Raw genomic sequence first — 14,088 nt, forward strand, 5'->3', positions numbered from 1 at the left:
CGAGAAGTCCAAAACATCGGACGTTCGTCTTTGTTGTGAGTGAAAAGAGGTAAGGACATACCTTTATTCGTGTGATGACAAACAATTTACTCGTACATCATTATCACTAAATTATATTACGCCAGTTATTGTAGGTTATTTTAATCGATTTAAAATATCGATAAGGATCGACAGAGGAATAATATTATTTACTATGAAAATATTCAGTGTTATCTTCCATTCACAACAAGTTAATCTAAGTTACATCCCGATAACAATATCTTTTTCAGTCTTTTTTCCTCGCGTTGTCCCGGCATTTTGCCACGGCTCATGGGAGCCTGGGGTCCGCTTGACAACTAATCCCAAGATTTGGCGGACACTAGTTTTTACGAAAGCGACTGCCATCTGACCTTCCAACCCAGAGGGTAAACTAGGCCTTATTGGGATTAGACTTCCTCACGATGTTTTCCTTCACCGAGAATGACGGGTAAATATCTAATAACATTTCCCGATAACAATATACACTCGTTTATTCATCAATAACAACAACCACAAAACGAAAATACCCAAAAGTCATTAATTGCAACCGCGCCTATCCGATCCCAACACTTAGTATTTGATAAGTAATTGGCTTAAAAATAAAATTTCAAATGTAGAAGTAACCATAACCTGTTTGTTAATAATATTCGCTTTGCACTACGTACATATAGCTGCATAATAATATAAAAATGTAATTATCATTTCCTCTGTTTTCAAAACCGATTTTAATCGAGTAAGAAAATCGCAGTGTACAGCACTGTGGTACAGCACTATTCTTACTTTTGACAGAAAAAATGAGAAATCGACCTTGAACGTGAATCGACAGTTTGAATAGCTTATTTTTACATCGCTGGTTTTGAATGCACGCAAAGTCTGGCTCGTCAAATTAAAGCCGCAATGGAAAACTAGCGTTGGCACACAATCACCCGCTACTGTTTCGATGAAAATAGTAAAATAAATCGTTTATTAATTAATAACAGAGATTTAAGGACAAACAGTACCCCTAGTGTAACTTTGATCGACATCAAAACGTGACGAACGCGTTTGCGTTAACTCTCATTTTGTATAGGATTTTGAGTTTCCAAAACGTCCCGCTTGGCGCGCTCTTTCTAAATCCAATACAAAATGAGACTAAACGCAAACGCGTACGTCACGTTTCGAAATCGAATTTATTTACACTAGGGGTACAGTACTCACCGAAAAAAGGAAATACCTCGATTTACAGCTCCAACTTTATTGGAGTCGCTTGAACAATTGGTTATTGCGCAACAAACTATTTTGTGTTTAAAACCTGACGTCGCACGCAGACCGCGGTCGGGAGCAGACTGAAGTGCGCTGCGAGCAATGATGAGAAATTCTCATCATTTCGCCATGCGAGGTACATACACTCTTTCCTTCTATCTAGATATATTTCTGTGATAAAATCCAAGCGACCGTTATCGATCCGCCTCCTCAATCCAAGATGGCGCATGTTTCGAAAATAGTGTTGTGCCGTTGAATCGTTATTTCATCAGTCGTTAACAATATACACTTAGTTATGTGCAATAAAGTGACATACATACATGACATTCACAGTGTCCATACCTTTTTTGGACGTAGTTTAAGGACATACCCAAAGTTAAGGTGGTTAATATAAAACATCTGTCCTCTACTTTTTCTGCATAAAATAAATATAAAGCTACTAGGTATTCATTATATCTACTTAGTCATAATCCAGTAATCAAGTTAACCTCACAAACAACATGCAAATAAATAAAACAATAAACGAAGTAAAATCAAGATTTATCGCCCGGGCGTGCTATCGAAGCTAAATGTTCAATTACTTCCTAAGCATCCCATCTCTACTTCTGATATTGAAATTTAAACTTTATACTTTAAGAATAAAGCTGCTTTTGAAAATAAAGGCTAGTTAGATACGAGGATTTGGAAGTAGTGAGATTATTTCCAGTGTAATGTCGGAGAGAGCATTTGTTTTATCGATAATGTTCTGCATACTTCTGTTTCAATTTTAAAGAAAGCATAAATTATATGCTTCCTTCTGGTGTTTTTATTGTGGAAATGCTTGGTAAGTGTTTTAGTGTTGAATAAGCAGCAATCAACACTTTTTTCAATTCTCATTCTCTGAAAGTTGGTCATTGTTGTTTTAAAAGGTGTGCAGAAAATGATACATTTTTGCTCTAGAGCACTGTACCACAAAATAAAAAATGGACAGAAGGTCCGTTCCCGCCGTTCTTGAAAATACATACCTACCTAAACTTGTCCGACTCACTAGGGTTGCTTCTGTATTAATTTTGAATTTTAAAAAGGAGTAGGTAATATAAGTTTACAGACATACATACATCGATTCGTTTATACATACATCTTATCATGTTTACATTCCTTAGAGACTGCATTTTGACGTACATGACAGTAGGTACCTACCTACGTAGCGGCGGGGACGTCAAGTGAGCAACGCGCGCACAGCCCGACTAAGCTCTGCCCGAGAGTGCCCGAGAACGCCTGTAAATGTAACCTCTGTGTGCGTAAATGTCACGTCTGTGTGCGTGCGGCGAAAATGGCACTTTGTACTGAGCGGACTCTCTGCTCCGGCGCGCGCCGCCGCCATTTACTTTGTGACTGTACTTTCTAAGTACATTATTTAAGGTACCACTTCAGTCTCGGACTACCTCGACAGAAATAGGGGTGCCTATCATCCCTTGGTTAACAATCTAACAATCTACTATTACGTGATTTTAACTTGATGACTTCCCTAGCTCTTCTTCTGAGGTCTTTGGGGGACAAATACTTATTAAGGTCAACGTGGGGAAGACCAGCATATAAAATGGTTTACTGAGAATACCGCCATAAGACAAGAACTTGACGACCGGTCTGGCCTAGTGGGTAGTGACCCTGTCTATAAAGCCGATGGTCCCGGGTTCAAATCCTGGTAAGGGCATATATTTCGTGTGATGAGCACGGATATTTTGTTCCTGAGTCATGGGTGTTTTCTATTTATTTAAGTGTTTATATATTATATATATCGTTGTCTAAGTAGTAAATATTAAATAAACAAATATTATAGGAGATTATTACACGAATTGACTAAGTCCCACAGTAAGCTCAATAAGGCTTGTGTTGCCCTCAACAATCAATCTAGAGCAGAGTCAATTCGTGTAATAATGTTTTATAATATTTATTTATTTTATATTTATTTAACTGATGTTGTTCTCAGAATGGAAGAACTTCATTCCTCCTCTCCCGATCTTCTGTAAGTGGAGTATGTACAGTGAGCTGAGCGAAATTTTATAGAGAAATTATGAATGAATTCATTGATAAAGTCGCCATGCACATGTACAAACGAAAGAGTTAAAAGCGACGACAGAGCTTGTAAACGATCTTCTCCGTGTTAACCTTAAAAGGATACAGGAGCTGAGATTTAAATATTTTAGACGAATATATCCGTCTCGCTAACGGAAGCGGCTCCTAAAACTAGTGCGATAAGGATGCCAGAAAGCCAGATAGGCGAAAAACCCTGCGTAAAAATCACAAAAAACGGTGCTCTGTACTCGACGGTTTTCTCCTCCAAAACTTAACCAAATGTATCGAAGTTTTGAGATCTAAATGGTAATGAAATTACCTGTGTCGGACTGTTTTACTTTTAAGGCTAATTGATTTCAGTTTGGAACACCATGATTCTCTTTGCGGCCTAGTAAATTAGGCCGTTTTTGCAAATATTTGAAGTGCACTAGCGCCATAAGAAACAAAAATATCAAAATAGCAAAACAGTCCGAGACAGAAATTAATAATAATATTTTTTGTTGATAAAATCATTGTTCTAGCTTCAAAAACCACGGAGGAAACAGTCGAGTACGTTTGTATGGAGAAATGACCTTATTTACGAGTGCGTTGTCAAACAAATAGGTAGTATTGTATGTAAATATGTAAATGTAATAGTTTACATCTCACCTCAGAAGATTATTCCTTCATGAACTTTTCCAGAAAATGCAAAATTCTCGTACGCTTACCACGCATGCAAATGTCTCTCGTATGAATAAAAGGCGTTAAAATGCCTTTTCATCACAAATGAAGGCAAAGCAGTTTAAACCAAGAAAATTGTGCAGAGCAAAGAGAATGCATCAAATACATACATATACATATATAAAGTTTTAAAACTAATAAATATAGGGTAAAGGCACCTATTACCGTGGTAGTTAAGGAACTTTTCAAAAGAGATCCAAAAATTAAGGGTATCAATGCTGTCTAACAGCCAGGATTTTTTTTTTTTCATCAGAGCAATTAATGAACTTTCCGTTTCACACGTTTTTGGATTCATTTTGGGTTATTATATGTATTAAAATAATTTTTGAAGCCAAAATGACCAAATCTTCTATTACCGTGGCAAGGGACAGGCTGTGATTCTATTATCGCGAATTGAGCTTTCATTACCGAGGGTACAATTAGCATGATTTTTCTGCACTCGTTAACAGAAACCAAACTCAAAATTCGAAACCTAATACCGAGGGTTAAAACAATAATAACGACGTGGGTTCTGTATATTATTTTTGTGTCATTAAGTTTAATAATGACACAAAAATAAAAAATAAAACTATATGTTTAAAAATAAGAGATATATTCGAAGAGATTATAATTACACTTTGGCACAATCAAATACTATTAAATAGTTAACTTACCAAGTACCCACGAGTACCTGTATAACAAGTTATAAGTTGAATGTTTTACATGTAAAACAACAAAAATTATTGTTAGTAATGTTTTACTAAGGACGTATATGACAAATAGGCCTGCCTGTTATTAAATAAAGTAATTTTTAAATGCTATAAAGATTGATAAGAGTTTGTCTTACTGACATAATTAGCTGCACAAAAAAAAACAAGTAAGTAACATTTTCTCATAAGGCACAGCGTAAATTATAGTCGAAATTTTATAAGCTGGACGTTTACCACCTGAGGGAAAGTTTACCACAGTGAAATGGTAAACGTCCACATTATAAAATTTCGACTATATATAAAAACATGAAATTTTTTAATATATTATGTGTTATAATTTACCCGTTTATAACTAACAAATCACAGTACTTTTCTTATTGCTGATTCTTATAGCTAAAAAAAATCATGTCTGAGATTTTGGACTACTGTATAAATAAAATTATATAAAAAAAAATCTAATCGGAATTGTCCGGCAGTTGGGTACCCTTCCTTGTCTGTCAGAGTAATAACTGAATCAGAAAACAGAAGAATTTAAATCTGATAATGATAACTGAAGTCTAAATTTTATCAACGAAATCTGTACTTGCGGTACCCTAAATGCGATATTTCAATACAATACCAAATAGTCACTCGGTAATAGATAACTCTTTAAGAGCCTATTACCGACCCATTCGATATTTCTCTGGGTCGGTAATAGATTTCTATACATTCTATTACCGAGGGTAATCTGATCATACCATCGGTAATAGGCTTAATTTGGAGTTTAATTAAACCTAATTCCGACCCATAAAAAGAATAAAACACAGATGTTTTTTCAAATCAAATCAAACACGTATATTACAAGCTTCTTGTAAAGACAAAATAACATAACTGGCAACTAAATTTTAGGTTTTAACTCAAAATAAAAAAAAGTTGACAGATTAAGGGTTCCCATAGAAACAAGGAAATCGGTGCTGAAGTTTTTGTTAAAAATTAAGGGTTAGTTGAATACTTTCCATACCACGGAAATAGCTCTTTAATAGCGTGAATAGATCAAGATTGGAATAAATAAAAGAAATTATAAAATTGATAATTTGTACCAAAACTAAAGAGTAAATAACAAAACTACCACTTTTTCTATTAACGTGGCATACCACGGAATTACTTACCATAGAAGTAAATGGCGCCTATCACCGCTGTATTTTATTTTCAATTTTAAACGTATTTCCCGGTCAAAAACTAAGTTAAAAGTAATTCAAAATCGTGTAGAAAACAATACACAACCTCTTAAAAGGCATTGCACTAGTTTATTTGCCATAACTATTACGTAAAACACTAAGTAAGATTGGAGTGCACTTACCTGTGGAGTCACGCGTCTGTATGGAACAACCGGTTCTTGCGCCGCCGTCGCACAAACTGACGAATCGCGAGTTTTTTGTTACACTCACACAAATGCACACTAATGGGCACGATAGACCAATGAATGAGCTTGTTTTGTGTATGCTTTATTTCTTAGAGAATAGATCTGTTTGCTTGCAAAATGCGTATTTGTAAACACCGCGGTGTTAGACGTCGATTTTGATACCCGCGTTAATAGCCGCCGTTACCCAGCTGTCTCGGCACCAACTACGAATTCGTAGCTTTTGGTGTCGAGACACTTGGTCCGTGGGGCGTGGGCTCCACAGGGAGCTTGGAAAGCGATTGAGGGAGGCAACGGGAGACCCTCGCGCAGGCAGTTTTCTCGCGCAAAGGCTTGCCGTCGCGATACAGCGCGGGAATGCTGCCTGCGTGATGGGCACCCTGCCAAGAGGCCAGGGTCTGTTTTAGGTTTCTTTATTTTTTCTAGGTAGGTTTAGTTTTAGTCGTTTTATTAGGGTTCCGTAGCCAAATGGCAAAAAACGGAACCCTTATAGATTCGTCATGTCCGTCTGTCTGTCCGATTCTGTCACAGCCACTTTTTTCCGAAACTATAAAAGCTATACTGTTCAAACTTGGTAAGTAGATGTATTCTATGAACCGCATTATGATGTTCACACAAAAATAGAAAAAAAACAATAAATTTTGGGGGTTCCCCATACTTAGAACTGAAACTCAAAAAATCTTTTTTCATCAAACTCATACGTGTGGGGTATCTATGGATAGGTCTATAAAAATGATATTGAGGTTTCTAATATCATTTTTTTCTAAACTGAAAAGTTTGCGCGAGAGACACTTCCAAAGTGGTAAAAAGTGTGTCCCCCCCCCCCGTAACTTCTAAAATAACAGAATGAAAAATCTAAAAAAAATATATGATATACATTGCCATGCAAACTTCCACCGAAAATTGGTTCGAACGAGATCTAGTAAGTAGTTTTTTTTTAATACGTCATAAAAATTTAAAAAAAAAAATTTTTTCATCAAACCCATACGTGTTGGGTATCTATGGATAGGTCTTCAAAAATGATATTTAGGTTTCTAATATCATTTTTTTCTAAGCTGAATAGTTTGCGCGAGAGACACTTCCAAAGTGAAAAAATGTGTGTCCCCCCCCCTGTAACTTCTAAAATAACAGAATGAAAAATCTAAAAAAAATATATGATATACATTGCCATGCAAACTTCCACCGAAAATTGGTTCGAACGAGATCTAGTAAGTAGTTTTTTTTTAATACGTCATAAAAATTTAAAAAAAATTTTTTTTCATCAAACCCATACGTGTGGGGTATCTATGGATAGGTCTTCAAAAATGATATTTAGGTTTCTAATATAATTTTTTTCTAAACTGAATAGTTTGCGCGAGAGACACTTCCAAAGTGAAAAAATGTGTGTCCCCCCCCCTGTAACTTCTAAAATAACAGAATGAAAAATCTAAAAAAAATATATGATATACATTACCATGCAAACTTCCACCGAAAATTGGTTTGAACGAGATCTAGTGAATAGTTTTTTTTTAATACGTCAATAAATTAAAAAAAAATTTTTTTCATCAAACCCATACGTGTGGGGTATCTATGGATAGGTCTTCAAAAATGATATTTAGGTTCCTAACATCATTTTTTTCTAAACTGAATAGTTTGCGCGAGAGACAGTTCCAAAGTGGTAAAATGTGTGTCCAAAGTGGTAAAATGTTGAACAAGATCTAGCAAGTAGATTTTTTTTTAATACGTCTTAAATGGTACGGAACCCTTCATGCGCGAGTCCGACTCGCACTTGGCCGCTTTTTTATAAGTAGTCATAATTTAGTTTTAATATTATTATTATAAATAAAATATATAAAGTTTGAAGTATCCTTCGGAACCACAAACGCGGTCCTTATTTGGTTCTTTATTCACGATCAGGCGCGCCCTCTTCCTTTAGAATCCGTCTAAGCTAACTTAGCTCTGATTTGAACATGGAAAATTATGGAAGCGCCTCAAATGTACGTCTTATTTTCATAAAACTTTATCTGTACACTCACTAGTACCTACTCATTAGTACTGTGCCCGTACTAATGCGTAGCGTGCGTTAGTGCGTAGCGTGTTAGTGCGTAGTAGTGCGCGTGAGATATATACTAATGTACTTATTAAAACCGAACATAATATTTTACAACTATTTCATTTACGAGGAACGTTTACATGGTTTGTTAGAAAAAGTGCCAGTGACGGGTATATGTATACAAAAAGTATTAATCACGGTGCATTTAGCGCCTGTCCAATATTAAAGGCAATGAATCTTACGCACACTAAATCTAAAATCGCAAATAAACTTCAGGAGTGTGAACAACTAGTAAATAGTTTGGCTTGAATAATGAACTAACGATACAACACACACATTTTGATCCCTCGAATTTACTACTCATCTTTCAATTTGTTCACAGGCGGACTGGTCGGAGCAGTTCGTGCTAAACGTGCACGGCGGCAGCGTGTTTCCCTGTGGAGAAGGAGTGCGAGTGCTCTTCCAGTACCCTGAGTGCGTGCTGGAAGGCGCGGACAGAGTACGGGTTTTTGGGCGAGATCCCGAACGGCTGAGATACGTCGCGGAGAGGAGAGTGCGAAGGTTAGTACTGAAGTTTGGGTGTGACAGTGAGTGCCATGTTAATACAAGTGGTTCACAGGCGGACTAGGCAGTTTGTGTTAAACGTGCACGGCAGAAGGAGTGCGAGTTCTCTTCCAGTACCCGTAGTGCGTACTGGAAGGCGCGGACAGAGTACGGGTCTTTGGGCGAGATCTGAAACGGCTGAGATACAAGTGATGTGCCGTCGAGAAATTACGCACTTACCGTAATTTTCATTTATGAAAATTACCGTAAATTAGCGTAATTTACCGTAATTTATCGTAATTTACGGTAATTTACCCATGAAGAAAATAAAATTAAGATTGAATTTTGCTTACAACTTTTGTGGTTTTTAAATATGTTTTACGTTATTATTATTAAGTGTAGTAATGTTATGTGACATGTGGTTTATTGGTATATTTAATAGTCTTATTTCGCCTTATCTTAGGCCTGGGCCTGTAGAGCTGGCTCTATCTCACTGGGCTTCCTTGTACGATGGCGCCAAAGCGCTTAATTCTGGGTCACCATCCCTCTTCATATTGTACTACCATGTGTTGGGAGGTCGTCGTCTTCCCAGGAATATTGTGAAGATATTGTTGTAGCACGGGCAGGTTTATGTAACTTAACGATGGGCGCCTATTTTTCGTGACGGAGGGTGGGGGCTAGTCCAGCCAACTCAACCCCTTAAGAGGAAGGGCCACCTGCTGGATCTTGGAAGAGCGACTTGGTGAGTCTTTCATTGATAGCCAGAGTGCTGTGTTCTGTGTCGTTGCAGCAGAAGTGAGCGTATCTTCCTAAAGGACATCAGGAGAATAAATTCTGGGTTAATCGCCTCCGCACCTGATCCTTGCCTGGCAAGCTCATCTGCACCGTCGTTACCCCAGGATCCATTGTGTCCCTTGATCCATTGAAGGGTGAGATTCTTATTAAGACATACAGCTATCCCATACGGAGGTCTCGATTAGTCGTTCGTGGCATTCATGTATCTGTTTGAATGTAATTATATGGCTTAGGGCCATTAAGAGTGCTCTACTGTATGATAGTATGTGGATGGAGGATTCTACTACCTCCTTGCAGTGATGATAGCCGCCGCATTGATGATGCCCATACACTCGGCTTCGAATACTGAGCCATGAGCACAAAGTGGTAATGGACATGTTTAGATCTTCTGAGAAGGTTCCAGAGCCCGACCCACTCTCTGTATTGGACCCATTAATGAAGATTCTCGGCTCACTGGTATTAAGTCCTCCGTGATTGTCGTTCTCATATAATTGTACCTTTTGTCGAACGTTGTTTATGAATCCGATCCGTGCCTGCTCTGAGCATTGGAAAGTCTTCGTAAACCTTTTTCAGGCATATTGTGTGCTGAGCTCCCAGGTTAGATCATATGTTGAGGTCGTCGAGGTTTCGCAACCTTACCGCTGAGGAGGTGGCTTCTTGCTGTATGTGGGTGGAGCGGTGGAAGGTTTAGCATGACCTTCATGGCTGCATTATGTGTGGACCTCGTGTTTTGTAGGGATATTTAAGACAGATTAAATTGGCAAACTATAATTTCGTTTCATTATGTGGCCGGACCATCTAAGCCTTCTTTTAGTTTGTCAGTAATAGGGACCACTCTGAAAGATCCTGCTGCGCTATCGAGACGAGTAATAGGACATAGAAAAGTCGAGCGCTATGAATGTAGGATCTTGAGGGCCATCGGGAACTATTTTAATCCGTTAGTACCCAAACTGTACAAAAATATAGTTTCCACGTGTTGTTTTACGGTACATTGCGAACTCAGCTGATAAGCGCTCACCTGTTTATACCCGCAATATAACAGCTTAAAAAAACAGATGTAAAAAAAAGCGGTGGTAGCCGAGTGGATATGACGTCCGACTTTTAATCCGGAGGTCACGGGTTCAAATCCTGGCTCGTACCAATGAGTTTTTCGGAACTTATGTACGAAATGTCATTTGATATTTACCACTAGCTTTTCGGTGAAGGAAAACATCGTGAGGAAACCTGCATACATCTGCGAAGAAATTCAAAGGTGTATGTGAAGTCCCCAATCCGCATTGGGCTAGCGTGGGGACTATAGCCCGAGCCCTCTCGCGCATGAGAGGAGGCCTGTGCCCAGCAGTGGGACGTATATAGGCTGAATTATTATAAATTATTATAATAAAATGTCTTAAAACACACTTGTAATGAAAGCCAAAATTACAAGTCAAACTTTACCTTCTGCTGCTTCGAGCGCCACTCAGGTATAACGTAACTAGCTTGGTCTATTGGTCAAATATGGCGTAATGAAACGCCTCTTAAAGGCCATAGATGGCACGATTGGGTGCTTGACACATATTGAATATTATAACAAAATTTAGTTAAGTGGATAGAAAATAAGCCATCCATTATAAAAAAGTGGAATTAAAAAATATATATTGAGATTATAAAAAAATACAAGGCTCCGAAATCTCAAAAAAAATTTTTTTTTTCTTTCAGAGATAGAAAAGAAAATGGTACCATTCGATTCCTTACATTTTATTGAAAAATAAATTGTATGACAACTATACACATAAACGCAATATTTCAGGGTCAAAATGGCAATTTCCTTGATCTTCCATACATTTAGGACACACTTATATGATGTGACGTCACATCACCTTATCATTTTGTTAGAGGCGTTTCAATCGTCGAGTGCGAGCGTCAGACTTTAACTCTCATTTCTGATCTTTGTGTTGCTTAAATGCCATGAGTCCTATTTAGACATTTGATCCTCAGGAAAGTCAAGATCGTTTGACATTATTTACAAAAAACCGTCAAGAAGCCAATTCAGCCGTTCTCCGACAGTGCGAAAGTACGGGGAGAGACGATTTACTGTGATAAAGATGTAGCGTGTTTATATGCGTAATCAAGTGTGCAGACCGAATAAGAGCCTTTATATGCCTAATGGCTAAGATATGTGGCAGTATGGTGAGTGCAAAATTCAATAACAGTAATTTATTTATTTTATTATTCAAATTAGTTACACAGCATTACAGTATTACTACTAAGGCACTGCGAACTACAAAACATATAAAAAAAGAGATACGGGATAAAACAAATACAATTTAAATATTAGATTTGGGCGACGACGTAACAGCGTGGCTCCGTAGCGTCGTCTGACTTGGCGTAAGATTCGGCAGGTTGCCCTTGAACCGCCGAAAGCCCGAAACACCACACCCTTCGGCCAGAAGTCCGCGCTTGCGATAGTGTCCTGCAGCGGCCGCGGTGTCATGAACGCCAAAGACTCTAAGGACTCAAGTCTTTACCAACAAGATTCATTACTCTTAAAATATGAAAATGTAGTGACGAGAGTTATTGAAAGTTTAACAATAGCTTCATAGCTAGATTTCATGAACTACTTACTCCTGACCACTTATAAAGATACCATTTCCATATAATTACCATAACTGCCCGCAGTTTCACCACTCGACTCATCCACCATATTCGGGAGTCCGCATTAGGAGACTAATTGGTGGTCGCGATGCCGGCTAATTTCACCGCAGATATGCACCGTTAATATTACTCTAAAGCATATCCATAACGGCTTATAAACCATTAAGTTCACACTCAATTTGAGCCCTGTTTTAAAGGGATATGGTTGAAATTGCAATGGAGAAATCTAGGTAGATAAGACCTTGCGTTAGTTGAAAAGTGCGAATGATTCCAAAATTCATATTCGGAAAATCCTATATCAATTAAGCGTTTCTGAAGTTAGACTTTATGTTAAAGGAATAGAGGTGGGTTTAAAACAAAGTAATCGATCATATTGTTTGATAATGGCCTACCGATAAACTCGTTTAGAATTTCAAGTAGTTTTCGTTTTAAATGTTACAATTGTTACAAATGTAGTTTTGTTTAGTGATATTTTGCACCCTGTAACCAGATGTTTGAATAACTCGTTTTTAACCAACACAATTACGCAGCGGCTTGCGTGAGCGAATAACTCGCGAACGCGAAGCGGCGCGGCCTGGATGAAATCAATCCTTTGATACCTATGGAAGTGCCCTACTTGGGCGATCTCGTTGTGAACGCGAATGCCGTTGGGCCGCCGCGCCGCGCCTCGCCGTGTCGCATTCGCGAGTTAATCGCTCACGTAAGCCCCTGCGTTAGTGTTAGATATTATTAAAACAACATAATGAAAGGAATCAATGTACGTAAATTATGTGCACTGAATCCTTATTGGTGTATCATGTACTTATCAATCGTTTTTATTCTAAGTTCATGAAAGAGAAGAGCAATGAAAATGGGTCATGTGTTTAATAATATATTCTTCGACTGTTTTGTAGATTTGTACAAAGAGGGTTATATTATGCAGCCATTTTACTGTACTAGCTGTATATTTTTTTAATAGATATAATTTTTTCATCGCTTGAAGTCGCAAAGCTCATACTCGTAACTCCTTCAATGGGCTACAGGCATAAAAAATATTTGTCACAACACCAGCTGGTAAAAACTCAAAAATCAGTTGTTCAAAACCTGTTGAGAAAGTCGCATTTTATCCACATGTGGGGCAAAGCAATCTGATACGAATTTTGAGTTGCTACCTTATGTTGGCTGGTAGAATAGATTTTGAAATGGTGATTTAACTGATTTTGAATAAAAAATGTTTAATACCGTTCTTTTAAATGTGATTTGGTTTGGTTTTGTAAAAATTAGTTTAACCCTCGTGCCTTGCAACGCTCGCATCGCTCGAGATTCCACTGTTCGAACCACTCACTACGCTCGTGGATATTAGCACAACTTTGCCCCCTTGTTAAACAAATGACTGTATAATGTTTAATTCGCGATGCGCGCGCCACATATACTTTCACAATTTGGAAGTTAAGTTGCCTAGAGTATGCAGTATTCTCTTCATCAGCTATTATGGCAGCCAGGGCCAATATTTTGATTTTATTTCTTTCCATATCGACTTGCTTCCCATCAAACCAATTTTTTTAATATGATTGACATTTGTGGCATTTGTCATGAACAGTCCGTTACTTGGACGGTTCGGTGAGCTTGGACAGCCCGGCCCTGCCTGTCTCGCGCTCGGAGACTTAACGATAGTGTTAACGCATAGAGATACTATAATATAGAGATGATGGCCCGGTCGCCCCGGACCTGGACCGGTCCGGCGACGGTGGCGCTCCGGTTAGCCAGTGTGTCGGTTGACTCTGGCCCGCCCCGGCCCGGCCCTGGCCCGTCATAGCGTGAGTCATCCTTTACTGGACTACCCTCAACTGACTTAAGGAGCCATTTGAGGGTAGATTTTGTATACTTTTATTTAAATACCTAAAGATACAGACTATAGAAACTATACCTACTTTGGGCACGAGCATTAGTATGTCTTGTGGCTATCATTTTTAGCTGTTTAT

The 14,088-nt window shown here is 38.1% G+C and overlaps 1 protein-coding gene across 1 annotated transcript in view; it reads left to right on the forward strand.

Annotated features, from left to right (window-relative positions):
- LOC133522492 (uncharacterized) overlaps window positions 1–14,088 on the forward strand; it is a 440,383-nt gene that overhangs the window by 389,736 nt on the left and 36,559 nt on the right. The window contains exon 8 of the mRNA XM_061857844.1: window positions 8,538–8,716. Within this exon, the coding sequence (XP_061713828.1) occupies window positions 8,538–8,716 (179 nt within the window). The remainder of the gene's footprint in view (window positions 1–8,537; window positions 8,717–14,088) is intronic.

Source organism: Cydia pomonella, chromosome 11 (genome assembly GCF_033807575.1).
Source record: "Cydia pomonella isolate Wapato2018A chromosome 11, ilCydPomo1, whole genome shotgun sequence".
NCBI classification, from domain to species: Eukaryota; Metazoa; Arthropoda; class Insecta; order Lepidoptera; family Tortricidae; genus Cydia; species Cydia pomonella.